The sequence below is a fragment of the Paramormyrops kingsleyae genome, chromosome 1, assembly GCF_048594095.1.
Source record: "Paramormyrops kingsleyae isolate MSU_618 chromosome 1, PKINGS_0.4, whole genome shotgun sequence".
NCBI lineage: Eukaryota > Metazoa > Chordata > Actinopteri > Osteoglossiformes > Mormyridae > Paramormyrops > Paramormyrops kingsleyae.
Window position 1 is genome coordinate 30354540 of NC_132797.1, and position 19502 is coordinate 30374041.

Sequence of the window (19502 nt, forward strand, 5' to 3'; positions counted from 1 at the left end):
TTATTGCTTGGTTTGTTGTTTCCTTACTTGGCTAAAGTATCGCCTAAGGACAGCGCAGAAAAAGTGCAGCAGAACTTCTGTGACAGTGACATTGGTAGTTTTGCCACGGCTGTATGCGGGGGGGTTTAGCTCACCGTCTACAGCAAGGACACATTAACATTTCAGTAGGAATATCCTGGGGGAAGCAGTCGGAGGGACCCCAGCCAGTGTGTTAACAGCCAAGAAGTGTGTGAGGCGGGGAGAGATGGGTTGCAGGGGGGGTGGCGGGACTACAGACCAGCCAAATGCAGAACAGATACCTATCCGCCCCAGGCGAGGACGAGAGCCAAGCTAAACTCCCAGCAAATACTCATCACGGGGGGGTCTGTCGCAGCCTGGGGACCAAATTCATTACTGCCTCAGTGCACCAGTAAAAGAATACATTTCGAAAACGTCAAAAGCGAAATTTGCCACACCCAGCCTTAAACTAATTGTGGATTCTTTTCATTTATGCATCTGTGTTCCTTCAGCATAAAACTGTGCACGACTGTGTGCACTGCTTGTACATAGTTTTCTCACTAAGGCTGTCTTATATGCGTACCCTTCTTGTACACTAGTGTTTGTTGCAACGTTGCTATGAAATGTCCGAAACCTCCAGGCTCATGTCACCAGAGGCTTTTTGTTGTTGTACCTCGTGTACGCAAATTGGTCTAAAAACGGAGTATTTTTCGTCTAAAAATTTAATGTAAATTTTGAAATGAGTAACTCATTGAAGTTTTGAATAAATGCATGTGTGGATGCTTTGCGTGTGGGTGAATGGGTTTAGCGGCTAAGCGGACGAGCGCCAAAGGGAGGCGCGCGGAGCACGGCTCCCCTGCAAAATGACAGGACAAATTGAGCCTCCCGTTCTCGGTCACCTCGCTAACAGAAACGAACAGCGTGAAGCCCATCTGCTCCGTGTAAGGGGACATCAAAGTGCCCCGCGGGCAGCATGTTTGCTGGAGATCTCCGGGTCAGTATTAAAGAGAGGCCGTTTCGGCGTGTCCCCGGGCAGGAGATGCCTTTGAAAGTGCGCTGGGATCAGTAAATGCGCGGACGCAGCTGCTGCTGACCGACGCGCTAAAACCCACCGCCGGTGACTGAAATCTGATGGCCTCGCGTAATGTAGCCTTGGTTTGTGTAGCGTGGGCATCTTATCAAATAAACGTCACACACATGTAAAACAGCGAAAGATATGGGGTGGATATTAACGAAAGTGTATACATTTTTATTTTACATTCTTTTCACTTTATTCTTGCGAGATTTCTTCATCAGAAGTGAACAGACGGTAGAGGACGTCCAGTATACAGCACATGATTTTCACCCAGTTCCTGCATTATAAAGCTGGGCGCCATCTGAAAAATTACACCCTTATGACTAGTAGATTGAGGTTTGTTTGGAGTTTGCGCGACGGAAGGAATTCTTCTCGTATTGATAATAGCAGACAAGCAGAATGACTGGTGGACAGACACATGATAACTTTAGTGATTTAAAAATTACATTTTACAAATACAGTATTTTTTTAAAGTCTCATAACTACTTGTTATGTCTATTTCCATTCTTTCAGCTCTATTTCATTTAGGCTGGGTTAGACTTCCCAGATGAAGACAGGTATGTGGCAATGTCTTTAAAATCCTAATTTTATTAAAAGTACAATATATAGCTCCTTACATAAAAACAGAATATTCTTACAGCTGACTACAAGAGGTTTCATTTAAAGTCCCAGTCTGTATACTTTACCCCTTCAGGTAAGGGATTTTTTTTTTTTTTTAACACTTTGAGATAAAATTATCCTCTTAGGCTTGTTATACATGGAATCATATATGTTGACAATGTGAACATATGTTTAGGCATGTTGACATTTCATATAAAATACTGGTTTAATTCTAACTAAATGAAAATTACAAATATGCCAGTACCGGATCTCTGAATTCCCCACAGCACTAATCCCTCTGTAGCGGAGATCCCCCCCCTCCCATTTAAAAAAGGAAACATGATCTCATCTTCCTGGTCTTCATGGCAATGACATTTTCTTTAATTGATGTAGTCCCAAAGTTTTAAAACAAACTTATTTTTCTGGAATCAAAGAATGGGGAGGGGGGGGGGGTTGCTGGGCCTGATGGACCGATCGCGGAGATCCACAGAGATTTCAACAAGCTTCAGCTCAAGTCTCTCGGTAGCCAATCGCTGAGGGTTTGTCATTGTCCGTTTATTTCAGTCCATGTGGTTCTCCAGATTCAGTCAGAGCAGTGCACAGTGAAGGAGCACGCGGCGCCCCCACGTTGCCAGCCGGCGAACTGCGTCCCGCCAGCCCTAGTCCAGAGGCTCCTGCTTTATCCGAATGACGGAGGGTCCGCGCTGGCCCCGCCGCAGCTCCCGCCGCAGGACGTACTCGCTGAACTGCGACGAGTCCACGCCGCCCCCGCAGGAGCCTACGATATCGAAGCCGCGCTGCTGCAGCCGCTCCAGGACCTGGGGGGGGGAGGGGGGAGACGTTAGCAGGGCAGGAAGTAGGGGGCGGGCGAGCAGACGGGGCCAAACATGTAGCTCCTCAAAAAAAAAAAAACAGGCGGCACGGGACTGCATCTAACACGCTGGCACTGCCCCCACCGGCCCGATGATGGACGGACTGTGAAAGTTGATGGCTGTAACTGGAAGGGTGATGGGGTATGAAAGAGGGGTGCACTCGTTCACTGGCAGCACAACATATCTTTCCCTCTGCCTGATAACCCTGACAACAGTGCGATAACACAACCCCCCCCCCCCAAACCTCCAGTCTCGCAGACGTTCGCTCCAGAAGGCTCTGAGATCACATTCCATGAGGGAGGCCTCCGGCAAGCGTCGATTTTTCTGGGCCCTTTTTTTTTTTTTTTATTTTGTGCCACTTGGCAGCACAGGAGCTCAGCAGTGTTCGCTGCTCCAGGCGGCGCTGCGTGCCAAACTACAAAGGTCCCACACTGCTGGCAATATCCGTCTCCCCCCATCCCCACCCGCTGCCCCCACCGCCCTCCATTAGCGCGCACACAGGACCCAGTGGCGATATGTTTTAATAACCAAACAGGATTATACCCCGCCTCCGGACAGTTGGGGGCGATCAAATCCACACCCTCTTGAAGGCTGCAAACCGGAGGGCATCTGTGTGTGTGTGTGTGTGTGTGTGTGTGCGTGAGGGGGGGGGGTTGGTGAGGAGAGGCCTCTCTTCCTCCATCACAGTTGTGAAGGTTGGAGCATGAGGCTGCAGCATGGCAGGGCTTTGCTGGGATGTGTGGAAGGTTTAACGGCACCATGGGGGAGTGGCTCAGTGAAGACACAGTGGCACCTTCACTCTGGCTTCCATTGAAGGTCACCTCCCAAACCCATGAATAATCACAGTCCTTAAGTAGGACAGGAGGTGCATTCGGTCTCTAAATTTTGCCATTTCCCCTCCCCCAACACAAATTCCTAACTGGTCATGTTGGACGGGTGCCCACCAGCGACCTCACCTGGACGGAGTTGAGATGGCAGTAGCCGTTTAGTGGGAAGCGGATGACGTGCGTGGAGTCGTGGTTCCAGCCAGCGTTGACGGAGTTGCACATGACGTCGCCGATCTCGGGGAAGACCTCCTCGATGAGCGCCTTGTCGCCGCTCAGGCTGATGCGCTCGCCGAGGTCAGGTGCCACCCGCACCACCAGGCACTCGCAGGGCCGCGACGCCCAGCCCAGCTCCTGCTCCTGCTTCCAGCGCTCCAGCTCGGCCAGCAGCGGCTGCAGCTGGAAGTAGCGGGCCTCCTCATACAGCAGGCTGTAATCCTGTGGGCGAGACATAGGGGGCGTTGCTGCTTATGGGGCAACCACCATACTCTTATGTACGAGGAATCTGCTATTTCACCACAGCACTGTTGAATTCTCAAGAGTCAGAAGAGTTCGTTAATTCTCTACAACCGCACATGTAGTGCCAGTCAAGTAGTAAATCAGCTAGTGATATAATTATTTCACTCACATTATTTGAAATTCCAGATGTACAAGACAATTTGAAATCAGAAACTAAGCAGAAATGTTTCGTTATCGGCAGAAGAAAGTAGTCCTACTGATAAGTGTTTCTAGCTTGTGAACACGAAAATTAATGTCTTTATGTACAAAAGGCGAAAGCCAAAATGTGTGGTAACGGTGGTATAAGTGGGTTTCACACTCCAAGCCGCAGATTATACATTTTTAAATGCACAGCTGCAGCGGCAAAGAACCATTAACTTGTCGAGCATTAACACTTACGTAATACAAATCGGACCAGCATTTCCAACACCAATCCTGATTTTAACGTTACAGCCTTATAACCAGCTACAGACCACATGCGTGCTACGTGCGATATGGAAATTGCTTTTTTTTTGCCTATGAATAGTAGGTTTTTTTTTGCTTTTGGTTTTATTTTACGTTTGGTAGCTTAGCTGATGCATTTTATTCAAATGAACTTGGTTTCACCAGTTTACAGGGCTGGCTGGTTTTTTTTTTACTGGAGCAGATCAGACTGACCAGCTTTGTGTAAGGTGGTTATAAGGTAGCTCATCCTGGGACTTGGACCTGTAACCTGTCCTTGAGCGCTGGTGGACTCGTGACCGGGGGGGAGGCGGGCGCTGTACTGCTTTAGTCTTTTTTGGACAGCATTAACACACACGGGGCGGGCGGGGGCTCAGTGGACAGCACCGTCCCACCTCCACTCTGCGTGTTTGTCTCTCCATGTTCTCTCATCTCCTCTGGGTTTCCGCTGGATTCTATATTTTCCTCCCGCGTTCCAAAGACATACAGTTAGGTCAAGTGGCATCTCGAAATTTCCTGTAGTGTGCAGGATTGTACCCTGAGCTGCACTGGCATGCCATCCAAGATGTACCCCATATGCTGCATGCCCCTCATGCATTGGAAGATGCATGGATTAACACACAAACATTCATTTATAAATGTTGCTTTGGATGAAAGGTATTAGAAATAAATCCTCTTCCTTTACAGAAGGTTCATTAAGCTTCCTTTCCGTTCCAGAACCTAAATGCATCAACTTTGTACTCATCATTATAGAGCAGGGATGAACAATCTTGTCCGCAAAGGGCCGGTGTGGATGCGGGTTTTTGGGATAACCTTTAGGTCAGCTGGTCAAACCCAGGTGTGAGGCGTCTTCAACCAATTAGTAATCTAATTAGGGAGTTGCAGCAAAAACCCACATATACGACAGCCCCATCTGGGTAGGACTGCCAGGCAAACAATACTACCTCAAAAGACAGAATTGACAAATGACAAAATTTTAAGTTTGCTGGTTATGGCTTTACAGAAGACCTGCATGTTGCATGACATCAGTGCAAAAAAAATGAAAGACAAGGTTAAAAAAAGCAATGATTCTCATAAAAATGTGTTTGGGGGGGGGGGTTCATTGACCAGTTTCACAGGCTCCTGACCATTGGATAATGCTTTCCATTTTAGTGTACTTCAGTAAGTCCTTGGCAGACCCCGTTTTCTACGGCTGACACACTTTAGCGGTCCCGCGGTGAGCCGACAATCAAGCGACGGAGTGGGTCGTTCTCACAGGGTCATTTATAATTAGCAGTGTGACACCCAACTGCACGCAAATCCCTTATTTTTAAGAGGGAAAACCTCTATAACGTGGAACAAGAATGATAAGACTATCCAAAAGCGATGAGAAAAGGTGAAAGAAGGCTTTGAAACCCACAGGATGTGAGCTTATCATGCTCTGTCCATCACTGACCGTTTAATCCACTTTCCATTTGTTATTTTAATGGTACTGATTATGTTAAATTTAGCTGTGGTTGACAGCGGATGCTAATCCCACCCACCCTGGGATTTAGAGACTTTGCTCTCACATCCCATTGTGTTTCAGGGGTCAACTGAACTTTTCAAAGTTTTCAATAGCGCAGTCATTCTGAGCGACGCTGCGGCCGATATGATCAGCTGCTTGACAGTCGTTTACTACAGGCAGGGACACTTACTTTAAAGTCATCTGGGATGAGCAGCTTGGAGGTCCGAAGGAAGTTGAGAATGTACCGGAACATATGCCCGTCCCTGTCAATGAAGTAGTGCTGCTTCAGGCTGTCCAGCACGATGGGCTCTGTGCCATCAAAAAGCCGTCCGATTCTGGATAGGGCAGACAGACGGGAGGAGATCTTCATGAGGAAGGACCAGCAGTCACCAATCCCAACAGAGTAAACAAAGAGGGTAACTCCAGCATTAGCAAGACACCTCTAAAATGACAGCCGCAAATGTGAAAATCCAGACCGCGAGATTTCAGTCAACTTTTATGACTATATACACACACAAATGAAGAGGTTAAGTCCTGCATTCAGAGAATAAACATCACGCATGAAAGCAAACTCAAAAGGCAAACCCAACAGCAGAGCTACAATATCACCAGATTTCAGTCTTTGTAACCATATATGCAGCTTGGATAGTTAACTCTGCTCTTACAAAACCATGAGTTTGTAACTGGTTTGGAACAAAAAAAGAACCCAAAGCCATAAAGCTGTACAGTTCACCTACAGCTATTACAAGCGGTTTAAGCTCCAAAAAAAAAAAAAAAAAATAGCTTTAATTCCCAGAGGAGCATTTGTATACTGGTACCCCCTGGGGAGGGGACTGGCTGGATTCTCCAGAGGGACTCCAACAGCATGATGCTGACACTTCCTCCCTGTCAGCATCAGCTGTAACCATCCCGCTTGCTCATTCAGCTCATCCCCATTACGGGGGACCTAGCGCTGAGAAGGGCGCCACAGCTGGCCCGGTAATCCACAGAAATCCAGAGTGGCAGCCTGAAGGAAGGAGAAGCAGCCTTCGCAAGTGGAAAGCAACACAAAAGCAGCCCAGATACAGTACAGTGCGAGAGTCATAGGCAGTCGACAAAAATGTTGAAGGCTGTTTATCTGTGCTGCAGGCAATACAAAATTTAACGTTAGAACAGAAACACAATTTAAAAAAATGTGTCTGTTCTCCAAAAAGTAACAATTTTTCACCACCAGCTCTATTAAATTAATTGACTTGATTAACAAATTAGTTAACTCAATGAGGTACCAATTAGCCAAACAAGGTGGGGTAGTGGTCCAGCCAAAAAATCCATGGGTATGTGGACGATTGCTGCAGGGATCAAAAAACAAATAGAAAACTTAAAATTCTGCTGCAGTGCAACTCAAACACAGACCTATGGTCATACTACTAGCAATGTTTGACTCAACGGCCTAAGCCTCTGTGTCTGTAATTGGAAGGGCGCCGGTCTGAGCCCGGCTTCGGCAGAATAGTCACAAGTCCGTGGGCCCTGGAGCAAGGCCCTTAACCCCCAGCTCCACTGCAGGTGGCTGCCCTTCCCTACCAAGCTTGCTCTTACCTACATGTGTGTCTGTGCGTCATGGAGAACAAGACGGGATAGGCGAAATGACCATTTCTGCACAGGGATCAATAAAAGTGTCATTATAATTATTAAATGGTCCAGCTCCTGGAAGCGGAGGACGCAGCAGGCCGGCCTGTGCAGGTGTGTGCCCGTACCCTGTATCGGTACAGTTCAGAAGGGTTGCACGGTGTCTGCGAAATGTAAAGGATTATTAAAAAGCTACTAATCTGCTGACGATCAAGGGGAAATGGCTTTGAGCGGTCCTGCTCAATTTGGCAATAAGCGTCTTATGAGCAAATTATGAATCTGCAAATGGCATTTTACTCACACGGCATCGAAGTTAATGCTGCGAGTCGCCTGCCATCTTCAAGGTGTCGTGACATTAATTCTAAAGCTCATGGCTGTGATAAATCAGAGAGGGAGAGGATACTGTATATGGAGACAACACAAGAGAAAAGTCCCAAATAAGTGTTGCCATGTATCAGTGCTTTCTACCCCAGTTCTGAGAGGGGTGCAATATGTCTGTGGTGTTTTCACAGCTCTACTTGTGGTTTATCTACCCTCTACCAAGACACAGGTAGACTGCGACATTGGGGGACGAACATAGTTTCCATGAAATTCCAAGGGGGCTTTCGAACCTAATAAAGCAGGGAAGGACATCCATCCATTTTCAAACTGTTTATCCTGGTCGCAGTGATAGTGGCCCAGAGCCTATACCAAGCAATGCAGGGGTCGTAGCCGGGGTAACCGTACCACTCGCTTGGGATGAGGAAACAGCATGCAACATTTAAATGTAGGTGTCTGCATGCGGCTACGACCCAATTCCATTAATCGTTTACCATGGTCCATTCTAAAAGCCCAGTGATTTTTAGCTCGAGAGATGGGGGACGCGCATGACCACACATGGGGATTCCTCCCTTCTTATCTATGGATAGGAAAACTCCAGTGTCATTTCTCTGGCCAGATTGTAAGATTCCAGATACAATCCTTTATATTGCTTAATATTACAATGACTATGATTAAACATTAAACAGGGCTGCAACAACTAATGTCAATAATTAATCGATAATAAAAATAGTGCACAATGAATCTTGCCATCAGTTCGTTGCATTTTTGTGGTATAAAGTACAATTGTTAGCCAGCTAAACATCGTGGAGGCAGATCTTTGTTTATCTGTTATCACTGATTATCTGCTGTGTAAAGTTATTACAACTGTGACTTGTCATTCCTTTTTTTAAATAAAGTATTTGCGCTTCTTTAAACCCTGTGTTTTGCGCCAACAAAATCGATTAATCGCCTGATCACATGAGTAAACGATTATTGTAATTTTTTTTTTAATTAGAGGGTCAAAAAGCATACAAAGTGAGAGCAAATTGTTGGAAAGGAAATACAGAAAGAAAAAAATAAAATGAACTAAAAAATTACAATGACAAACGTTAGGTATTATGAAGTATACATGTGTAGATTGTTGAGGTTGCATGCTGTACTTTAATGGTGGGCATGTGTTGTGTTTCTGCGTGTGTGTGTTTGTCTTTTGGTGTGTTGGGGAAGATAAAAGTGATACATTGGGATGCAGAGATGGAAGAGAGGAGAGGTAGAAGCAAAAAGGAAGATTGATTGGGGGAAGGCTGTTGTTTGGTAATCCAAGGCAGGCCGTGCCCACTGCACACCATGAGCGGGCTGGAGGGAGGGGCATGGCAGCCCCCAGGACATTGCCCCATACATGACACCCCTAACCCCAGGTAGACCACACCCCGCATGTCATGCTACCCCATGCAAGGATAGCATTTGTTTATTAATTTTTTTCCATTCTTTTCATTCCCCCCCCCTTTCCCTTTGGTCTATATGAGTGGGAGGGCAAGTGCCGATCTGGAGTGATATTTTAAAAGAAGCAGGTCATGCAGGTTGGTTCAGCCCAGACACTGAATGAATGAATGAATGAATGAAAAGAAAGGACTGCATATATGATGGTTGTGGCCAATGTGAGGTAGTGCAATAATAATAAAAAAGAAAATAAAGATAATAATAAGAATACATTTTTGCAGCCTTACACATTAACCATGGAGTGTGTGACGTCGTCACACTGGTCCTCCATGTTACGTTCAGAGAAGTTGATGCTGTGTGAAGCTGCTCCCTACCCAGCTGCTCATTGAAGCTCTCCATCACCTCTCCCTGCTCCACTCTCTCCTGCATGTCGCGTCTTTGACCTCCCAAAACTTTTTTTTTTTTTTTTTATCTCCTCCTGGTCTCCCTCCACTGGCTGCCATCTGAGGCATATATCAGGTACAAAACCTTGCTGCAGGCCAGCAAAGCCTCCACAGAATCTAACAGATCCTCCAAGAGCCCGTCAACCTACAAGGGTTGGACAATGAGGCTGAAACACCTGGTTTTAGACCGCAATTATTTATTAGTATGGTGTAGGGCCTCTTTTGTGGCCAATACAGCAGCAATTTGTCATTGGAATGACAGATACAAGTCTTGCACAAAGGCCAGAGGTATTTTGAGCCATTCCTCTTGCAGAACAGTGGCCAGGTCGCTACATGATGCTGATGGTGGAAAACATTTCCTAACTCGCTTCTCCAAAACACCCCAAAATGGCTCAGTAATATTCAGATCTGCTGACTGCAGGCCATGGGAGATGTTCAGCTTCACTTTCATATTCATCAAGCCACTCTGTCACCAGTCTTGCTGAGTGTATTGCTGCATTATCACCCTGATACACGGCACCACCTTCAAGGTACAACGTTTGAACCTTTGGGTGAACATGGTCCTCTAGAATGGTTTATGCACTTATGCGTCCATCTAGAACAAGTAGTGGGCCTAAGGAATAGCATGACATTGCAGCCCAAACCATCGTTGATCCACCCCTGCGCTGCACTCTACATACGCAGTAGTCTGGGTGGTAAGCCTCTTTGGGGCTTCTCCACTCCGTAACTGTCCCGGATATGGGTAGGACAGTGAAGATGGACTCATAGAACAATACATGATTCGTATTGTCCACAGCCTAAGATTTGCTCTGCTGGCACCATTAAAACCGATGTTTAGCATTAGCATGAGAGACCAAAGGTTTGGCTATAACAGTCTAACCATGAGTATTGACCTTGTGAAGCTCCGGACAAACAGTTTTGGTGGAAACAGGAGAGTCAAGGTGCATATTTAATTCTGCAGTGAGTTGGGCAGCTTATGTTTTTTGGATACAATCCAGGTTAGTGCCCAGACGTCCCTTTCAGACAGCTTCCTCTTGCATTCAGTTACTCCTGTTGGATGTGGTCCATCCCTGGGTACCGTGGCTCTCGAGACACAAGACAGACTTGCTGTCCTGGTCACAGATCAGCCAGTGAGATGTGAGCCAACAACTTTCCTCTTTCGAACTCTGACATGTCTCCCATTACGTTGTGTGGATTGCAATATTTTATGTACAGCTGTGCTATTACTCTGCCAATTGAACCTTCACACTCTGCTCTAACTGATGAAATGTGCAATCATTGAAGATTGGCTGTACACATATATAGGCGTGAAACACTATTTTGGCCAGTGGCCAGTCTGTTTCATTGTCCAACCCCTGTAAGTCAGCAGTAGGATATCATCACTGTTCGAAGGTTCGGTGTCCTTACACCCCTTGAGGAAACCAGGTCTAGAACAGACTTTTCACAGCAAGAAATTGTTTCAATTCTCTCATAAAAACAACTAAAAACCCACTACTTTAGCCCAGAACCACTGCGATCTAATACTTTGATAGTTTCACCATCTAAAGTATGTCTTTGTATGGGCCTCCATCCTATCTGAAGGAAATCCTGCACTGCCTTCAACTACATGTAATGGTCTCCTAGTTAAACAAGCAAACAAGATTCCATATTAGTAAGCATTTAGCTTTTACGTTTCAATAATTGAGTGCATCACACCTCTCAGGCGGTATTACAGCACGTTTGCTTGATTCTCAAAACAGAGCGTGATCGTCAAAGGTCACAGAGATGTCTTCTCTTCTGTGGTATAATTTCACACCATAACCTCCTAACGAATGTGAGAAAATATCAACGCAGGCAGCAAATCAGCTTATATTCATTATGAATTTAAATTAAATATTTTTATTATTTAGGTAGTGCATTTAATAATGGGGACATTGACAATGTCACGTTCATTTTCCCTGATACACACACAGGTTTGTAATTATTACTTGATTGTGGGAAGGCCGTTATTACCTTAGTGGGGACTCTCCATTCATTTCTATGGGGAAAACTCTAATCCCAACATAATGCCCTTAACCCCTACTCAGCCCTAGCCCTAACAATAAGTAACCAAACTTTTGGCATTTTTAGTTTTTTGATTACATTCACAGATGTTTGTGGGGACATTTGGACCCCACAATGTAACAAAGCTAATCCACACACACATTGGCTGAAAGCTGACTGGGCCCTGGAGTGTCCCCTCCCACGTCACTCAACAGTTCAGAACATATCATTGGCTAATGGTAAGGCTGTCCCCTCTGTATGAATTATGGCACATTTAATACCCCCAATAATAAAAAAAAAAGAAATCAAATCAACCCTGTTCTTAAAAGTCTTGCACTGACACTGTTTCTGAGGTCACATGCAGCCATATTCAAATATAAATAAAGGGACACCCGAATCGTCTTAAAATTTCTCTCTGGACAAATCTTGCATGATAAAACTCCAAAAGAGGAGATTGGTACTCAAGCAAGTCAATGGCGACTATTGTTAAAATAGGAACCGTCCCGTGACACCTCAGCCCCGATGGGACATCGCTAGCAGTCTTGCTTTCTAAACTTGTTTTTGGTGTGCCTGGGGAAAGGGGCCTGGCTGTTGTACCATTGAGCGGGGCACTTGCCCTGAATTGCTTGGGTTAAAAATACCGAGCTGTGAATAAGCGTGACGCAATCCGGCGACGCTGCTGTCGTGACCCAAATCGAGCTCCTGTCTTACAGATCCCGGACGCCAAATGTACCCGCCAAGCAGCCCGATGTATAAATAAGTGACGTCGCTAAGCAGGCGTGTTTATTTAAAAACAACTTGACCTGCAGTTTTGACTGCAAGATCTTTCTGGAAGGAAATGCAGATGAAGTAGCCAGAGGCTATCTGAAGGTTTCTTTCCCTGTTAAGACCAAAAGGCCAAAAGAGCGAAAACAGGGGTCAGGGATCTCAATGGTGGGTTTTGGAGGAGGCTGGGTGCTGTCTCACATTACCTGGAGTCCGGGTACTTGGTCAGCGTGGCGAGGCTGCTGGTGTACATATGACCGCCCACGTCGATGTGCACGGGCGCGTTGGACTTGGTCAGCTGTGCCGGCGTGGGGATTCCCTGGCTGCTCAGCGGGGAGGCGGGCGACCTGGTTATCATGGGTCTGGACATGTTGGCACGGCTGTCCTGTTGGGCACACAGAAAGGTGACTTTGAAAAACTTACATTTCAACAACACTGGATTAAGCTGGTGCCACCAGTGTCGGCATGGGCCCTAATACACTGAGCAGTAACATACCTAATAAAATCGATAACGACACTTAGACAACTTAGGCACGTCAACACTAACGAAGCAGATATTTGTTGCATTTGGTGCATATGATTAAAGATAATGGCTTATATAATGTTTTATAGCACATTATAGAGACAGTGCTCTATGAAGATTTATTCGAAAGGCTCTCACGGCATTCCTAGCAAAGCCAACATTTATCCTCACCTTTTAAGAAGTTTCTATTACCAAAAATGGGCGAGTTGTGTGCCCATTTGTCACAATCCTGACCTCAGTGATCCATGATGCTGTCTAAGTTACATTGTGATCCATCCTGGAGGTCTTTCTGAAACTAAAAAATGACTTGAGAATCCACGCAAGTGTCTTGGGGCCCCAAGAAGTAGCCGGTCACCGAAATAACCAAGATTATGCGCATGGCTCAAACCAGCTGAACATAAACAGCGTTTCCCAATTATAATTTTAGCAGTGATGCTAAAGGACCACAGTAAAGAAACCTCTGACACATTACCCACGATCCTCTCTTGGATGGATGTGGGCAAAACGTCGATGGGGACAGCGCTGTCCTCCTACTATCTTAATGGCCTAGTCAATAATGGATGACAAGGTGCTACTCGGAGTTTCAGCCAGGAACAGGTGACGTCGTCTGTTTGGCCAGCAGGACACAAAGTCGAGGCTGGGAAAAGGGCAAAAAGGAGGTCGCCAGGCCTGGAGGTGGGGAGGGCGGGAGCAGACACCGGATACGGCGCAGTGGCGCCCTCCGAGACCGTCCCAATTTAGGCCACGGGGTATCAGCAGCCACACAGACTCCACTAACACCAACGTGTGGCCTGCTCACACCCGGCGGTCCCTGCGCGGGGTTAAACACCCCATGTCTTCCAAGAAAAATGTTTGTTTTATATATATCGATGGTGCCATATAGGTCCAGAGTGCATTTACAGCAGTGTGGCTGAGCTATTAATGACTAAAACAGAACATTAAGTTCAGCCTGATTACTGTACTCCAAGGCTAATTCCCAAGCAATGTCACAGAACATAATTTGCTTAATTTATTGTAAAAAGCAGACACTACTGTTACAGTCAATGGCTTGTAAAATAGTTATTGTTGCTTCTATTATGAATATGAAATTACACTATATTCCACAGTGCCATGAACGCAAAAAGTGGCTGGTCATACCACTGACTTAACTCCTTACTCTGTGCTATGAAAACAGTACAATGTACGGAGGGATTCTATTATCTTCAGGCAGGTCACATTCATGAACGCATATTTAATTCATGTTTTATGACTAGTATAATACAATCCAACACCATGACAAGCTTGTGCTCAGGGGCATCATAGGGGTGGGGGGCAGTTAGGATGATTCCAAGGGCCCCTGAGTGACAGGGACCCTAGAAAATTTGCAATGTAATTGGATTGGGGGCCCGATATGATATGCTTTCATGGGGCACAAACTCTCTAGCGGCACCCCTGCCTGTGCTCAAAGACCTTGCTTGCTCACATCTTTACAACAAGGACACAACATAGCAGGTGCGTTTGATATTCTGCAGGACCACTTCTCACACAACTGGGGGACTTTAGCTGTGTGTATATACCCTGAACGTAGCACCCAGGCACAGAGATGTCCCTCACAGCCAAAACACGGGGAAAGAAAGCCAATTCCACGTGACCACCTGAACAGCGAAGGATTCGCCTGACCCTGCCGTGGTCCCCATGTCGCCGTCATCAGCGCAATCTCCACAGAGACAGAGCACTAGACATCTAAGGCGATGGCACTCTCAAGAACCAAACTGTATGCACCTTAAATCAAAAACAATTAATTTAACCTTGGGATAGCTGTGTGATGTCAACTCCAGTCTAGTCACTTCATTGTTATTTCCACACATGTGAAACAAAATTGTTTCTACAGAGCAGCATACAGCCAGAACAAGGAAGAGCTGAGAAACAAACACACCAAACAATAATACCGGGGGGGGAATAAATGTGCGAATAAATACATCTAAACCCAACGTTAATCTACATGAAACGCAACATCTGGTAAACATTATTATGGAAGCCTGCAAGTTCCACCCTGACGTAAAGAGAATGAGGTCCAGGAGGGCGAATAAGCCAGCATCATCACGCAAGAACAAAATGTTCATTTGGATTACCTGAAAACCCAGCATTGTGTTTAGGGCTTAACTTCCAAAACATAAAAAAACATGGATTACGGAGTCCAATTCCCCTTCCCGGATTCTTAGTGCTTGCACGTACATCTTTAATGTAACAGACATTTAATAATTGCCTTCAACATATTAATACAACTCTTTTACTGCTCTGAATACCTAATTAGTTAATTATGTCATCAAACAAATGAAAGAGAAATGAGTACTTTGAGATAATGGCTTCATGTGGGCATTGTCCTCAATATTGCCAGTAGTAAATTAACTGAAATACAGTGTGGTGAGCATAAATAATGATGTTTTAACTGTTAGACCCAGTTACTATGAACATCTTAAAGAAAAAAACCTATGGTGAATTGTGGAAAAACTTGACCTCGGCTAAGATCCAGGCGACCTTCACACGAATGTGTGTGAGAACCTAATCACAGGTACTTGTGGTGCAGCTCCCTCTATGTGTCCCCCTCCCCCTAAAGAGGTTCCGCTGTGCTCCTAGAGGAAGGGAACCTCAACGGCTTCGCTTAAGCATCCGGCTATACACATCAGTGCAGCTCTGGCCACTTTGGATAGCTCTGGCTAAGCAGCCAAATGCAACTTAAAAAGAATTAAGGTCAATATAAAAAATAAAATGCCACATTTCATACCATAGGAAAGCCTATGATTCTTGTTTAAACTAACTGCTGATGATAGAAATAGCTCATAACATGAGCGTGATGGCCGGCTAAATGTGTGTGTGTGTGTGTGTGTGTGTGTGGGGGGGGGGGGGGGGGGGTGTCTTGCAGAAGTGGTACAATCAGAGCCTACTTCAGTATCTGGTTCCCATTTGTCTGGTTACATGGGAAGAAACTGAAAACCAGTACAGCCCTGCTACCTACTAGCAGCCATTGAACACTTACCATACACTTCATAAACTAATGTAGCTTGTAATCCAGTCACAAAACTCACTTTCAAGATTTAAAATGACAAAGAATGAAAGAATTTTATTTAAAATAGACTGTCATGATTGAGATGCCACTGGAATGGCAGGTCTTGTAAGAGGGCCTGGCTGCATTACCGGAGCGCAGATTAATTCCGGATCAGGGGAAGATGACGAGCTGATAAACAAAATCCATTTGTTTTTTTAATACCGTCGGAACGTTATCCGACTGGAGCTCAAGTTAAATCCCCGCCAGCCTCTCATAGGTGCCTATTGCAGATTCAGGTCCATGTCCCCCCCTGAGGACTGACAGCACAATCCAGGCACAATAAAGCGATCACAGAGCGTGCGCCTAAATCTTACCTGAGTTACGTGTTGTGTTTTTAGTACTGGGGGGGGGGGGGAGGTAGGGATGGTGGGGTTGGGGAAGTGCTTAGCCAGAATGTTCCGGCATTGAGGGGGCGTGGGGCCCAGCCGAGCGCCGCGGAAAATGAAATTTAAATAAATAACACACACACACAGCTGGCCCTCCGAGGTTCCTTCCCAAGGTTGCACAAGGCTGATCAAGGACCCTGAGACTGGCATCTCCAGCTGACTGCAGAGGGCTGGGGGGTGGGGGGGGGGGGGGGGGGAAGGGGAGGGAGGGGGCTCCTGAGTTTCAGGTCTCAGCACAGGAGGGAAACAGAATGGAGCCACAGATGCAGGCTGTGCACAGCACTTTGGTCCCTCAAGCTGGTTTTGACGTGACACACACACACACACACACACACACACACACACACACGTGATCAACAACTGACTCCCATCACAGATGATATTCACTTTAAAGGTTAAACCTGAGTTCCCTATTGCAATTTTAAGAGCAAGACAAATATTTCAGCCCCAGGACTCCCCCCCCCTCCCCCCTCCCTCCCTAAACCCAGCAATGGTGCAGTGCAGTTAAAACACTTGGTCCCTATCATGCAGCAGCTAAGATCACCACAGATGCATCATTACCCCCCCCCCCCCCCAGGTCTCAGCACACACCCTTAGCTCCTAACATACACTATCCCTATTGACAGAACATTGCAAAATATACTGAAAAATAAGTTACGTGGGTACTTCTGGCTTTTAATGACATATTCAATCATATATATTTAATGAGCCTTAAAAAAAATTATATCATGGACAATCAATACCAAAATCTGGAATAGAAAAACAAAAGCAATAAAACCAAATGCATTTCATGCTTTTTATTTACTAAAACTCGTTATAAAAAGTAGACAATTAACTGTTTGCTATAATTTATTGCAATTTTTGACAACATGCATCAGACAAATTGAAATGGGAAGTTTTGGGGATATCAAGGTCGTTAGTACATTTGCGAGGGAAAATGTCTTGTGTCGAAGCCAAAATACATGAGAAAGACAACGGGCAAAAGTTTATGAAACTTATTTTACACGGTGATATGAGATTAAAAGGTATGCAACAGAAAGATGTGCGGGCAAGAGCGCCGTGATAAGATCGGGGCGGCTTTTGCTCGCACGTACGCGTTATGAGGAGGATTACAGGACTTGGTGAAACTTTTGTTACGCGGTGTGTAACAAAAAAAAAAGTGTCTGAATCGCCTTTACCTGCGCAGGCAGTACAATAGCCGGCGAGGGGGTGGCAGGCTGCCCGTTCGACTCGAGGGAAGCGGCCGGCTGCGGGTCAGTTCTCACCGGCACCTCGGCGGGGGAGGCATCGGGCTCCGCCGACCGCGCACAAAGCTTTTTGGGGGACGCAGGTCCGGACAGGTCAACGGGGTATATCGGCCGCGGCCGCTTCGTCGTTTTGGGGGGCTTGATCTCTATGCCATCTTCGACCTGGTGCACGAAAGGGACCACCAACTGGAACTGATGCTGCGCCCGGCTGACCGTTTCCGGAGCAGCGTGCAGAGGCGCTAACTTTGACCCGATGCCAGCGATGCTGTTCAGAGTAGCGATGGAGACGGCGCCGATGCAGTGGTTCGTGTAGGTCTTAGACAGCTTGGCGGCCCTGGACAGCATCTGCATCCTCGTACCCAGCAGGTTCTTGCCTATCGCCTTGTTCTCGTACCAGGTCATGTCGCTCTCGCTGCAGTGGTCCCGGGGTCTCTGGAAAAACGCCTTACAGAGCGGATTGCGCTTGGAGATGTACTTCACGAAGCTGGCATAGGGGCAGAACTCCGTGCCGGTCTCATACATTCGGGGCAGGTTGTCGTCGTCAGTGTCAGACCTTTTTTTACTCCATGACGCTGATCTGGACTTGTGATACGGCCCCAGCGCTTTGAAGTATATAAACTTCCTCCCATCCTCGTCGATCGCCAGTCCGAATGAGTCCTCCTCCAGCTCCCGCTGGTTCTCCCTCCCCCTGGTGCAGAAATACATGCAGGTCTCAAACCACACTTTGTTTAGCAAGCCGAAAGGCGTGTTCGTGTTGAACACGCTGGAGGTGTACAGCTTCCTCAGGTCCGCACGGGTGATCGCCTGCTTCTGCACAACGGGACCTGCGCCCTGCTCCTCCAGCTTCCTTATGACCGCCGCCAGCGTCAGGTTCGCGCTCCTCAGCTCCGGGTCCTTGGTCAGGTCCAGGGTGCGACAGTAAGGCGGTTCATTCAGGTACCTATTCAGGGAGCTCCTGATGCTGATGAGAGAAGACTTGCTGTACAGCTGTCCACTTTTCGAGCGCGCCTCCGCATAAAAGGAGCGTAGCACCTTGCACAGCGCCTCCTTGTCCATAGTTTCAAAGTCAGGACTTTGGGATTTCTCGCTCAGGTACTCCCGGAAAATCCGGACCGCGTACCTGGTGGCCAGACGCGTGTTTTCACTAAGTCTGGAGCGATCTGAGCGCTGCAGATCCGCCTCCAAGTCCGAGTCCAGCCCTGGGATGTGAAAGGGGTCTGCCACCGCGTCGAACTCACTACACCGGTCCGTATTGCGCATAAGGACCGCTTTCGCCTCCCCACCGGAACAGTTCTCCGTGTCCCCACACTCCGCTTCCCACTCCTCTTCATCCTCATCCTCCTCGTCCCCGGTTATCTGTATCTCCTGAATCTCGTCCTCTTCTTCATCGCTCCTGCCCTGGCTGCCACTTCGCTTGTTTTCCGTGCCCTCGGTACCGGCGTCGCAGTCCCCGCTGCCAGGCATTCTCGCCATATTGCGGTCCCTCTGTCAGTCCCCGGGCCGGGCGCATGCGCTATATTGGACCGCAGCGCTAAGAGCTTTTGTATTTAGTGACCTTCAGCTACAGGCAGACTGCCTCTTAAAGGTGCAGGGACCGAGCGCACCGAAAGGAGCACGGCTGCCGTCCGGAGCAATCGTACTTTTCCCCCTAGCATCGGTCTGCAGAGTCCAGTATTGGACCGCACAGCCGCCGTTATTTAAAGTAACGCTTCCAGTGACGCTCGGCTTTTACATCTGGAAGAGCCCGGAGAGCGGAGTAGCTGCAGAAATTTTTGGTGCACCATATACAGTAGTTATACGTAATACTTAGATGTCACCAGGTGCTGTTAAAAAACAATTAAAAGGCTGCGGTAGCAGAAAATCGATCAAGCATAAATACTAAGCTGAATAAAGAGT

The 19502-nt window shown here is 46.9% G+C and overlaps 1 protein-coding gene across 4 annotated transcripts in view; it reads right to left on the bottom strand.

Moving 5' to 3' along the window:
* Positions 1-1640: 1640 nt before the first annotated feature.
* LOC111851647 (BTB/POZ domain-containing protein KCTD1) overlaps positions 1641-19502 on the bottom strand; it is a 35969-nt gene continuing 18107 nt past the window's right edge. For 3 of the 4 annotated variants that reach the window (XM_023826735.2, XM_023826734.2, XM_023826736.2), the window contains exons 2-5: positions 12572-12750; positions 5984-6128; positions 3501-3806; positions 1641-2490 (exon numbers count right to left, since the gene is read on the bottom strand). In XM_023826735.2, the coding sequence (XP_023682503.1) occupies positions 2332-2490; positions 3501-3806; positions 5984-6128; positions 12572-12735 (774 nt within the window). In that variant the 5' untranslated portion in view covers positions 12736-12750 and the 3' untranslated portion in view covers positions 1641-2331. Of the gene's footprint in view, positions 2491-3500; positions 3807-5983; positions 6129-12571; positions 12751-17537; positions 19236-19502 lie in introns of those variants that run through there. The other variant, XM_023826733.2, reaches the window with a different exon arrangement.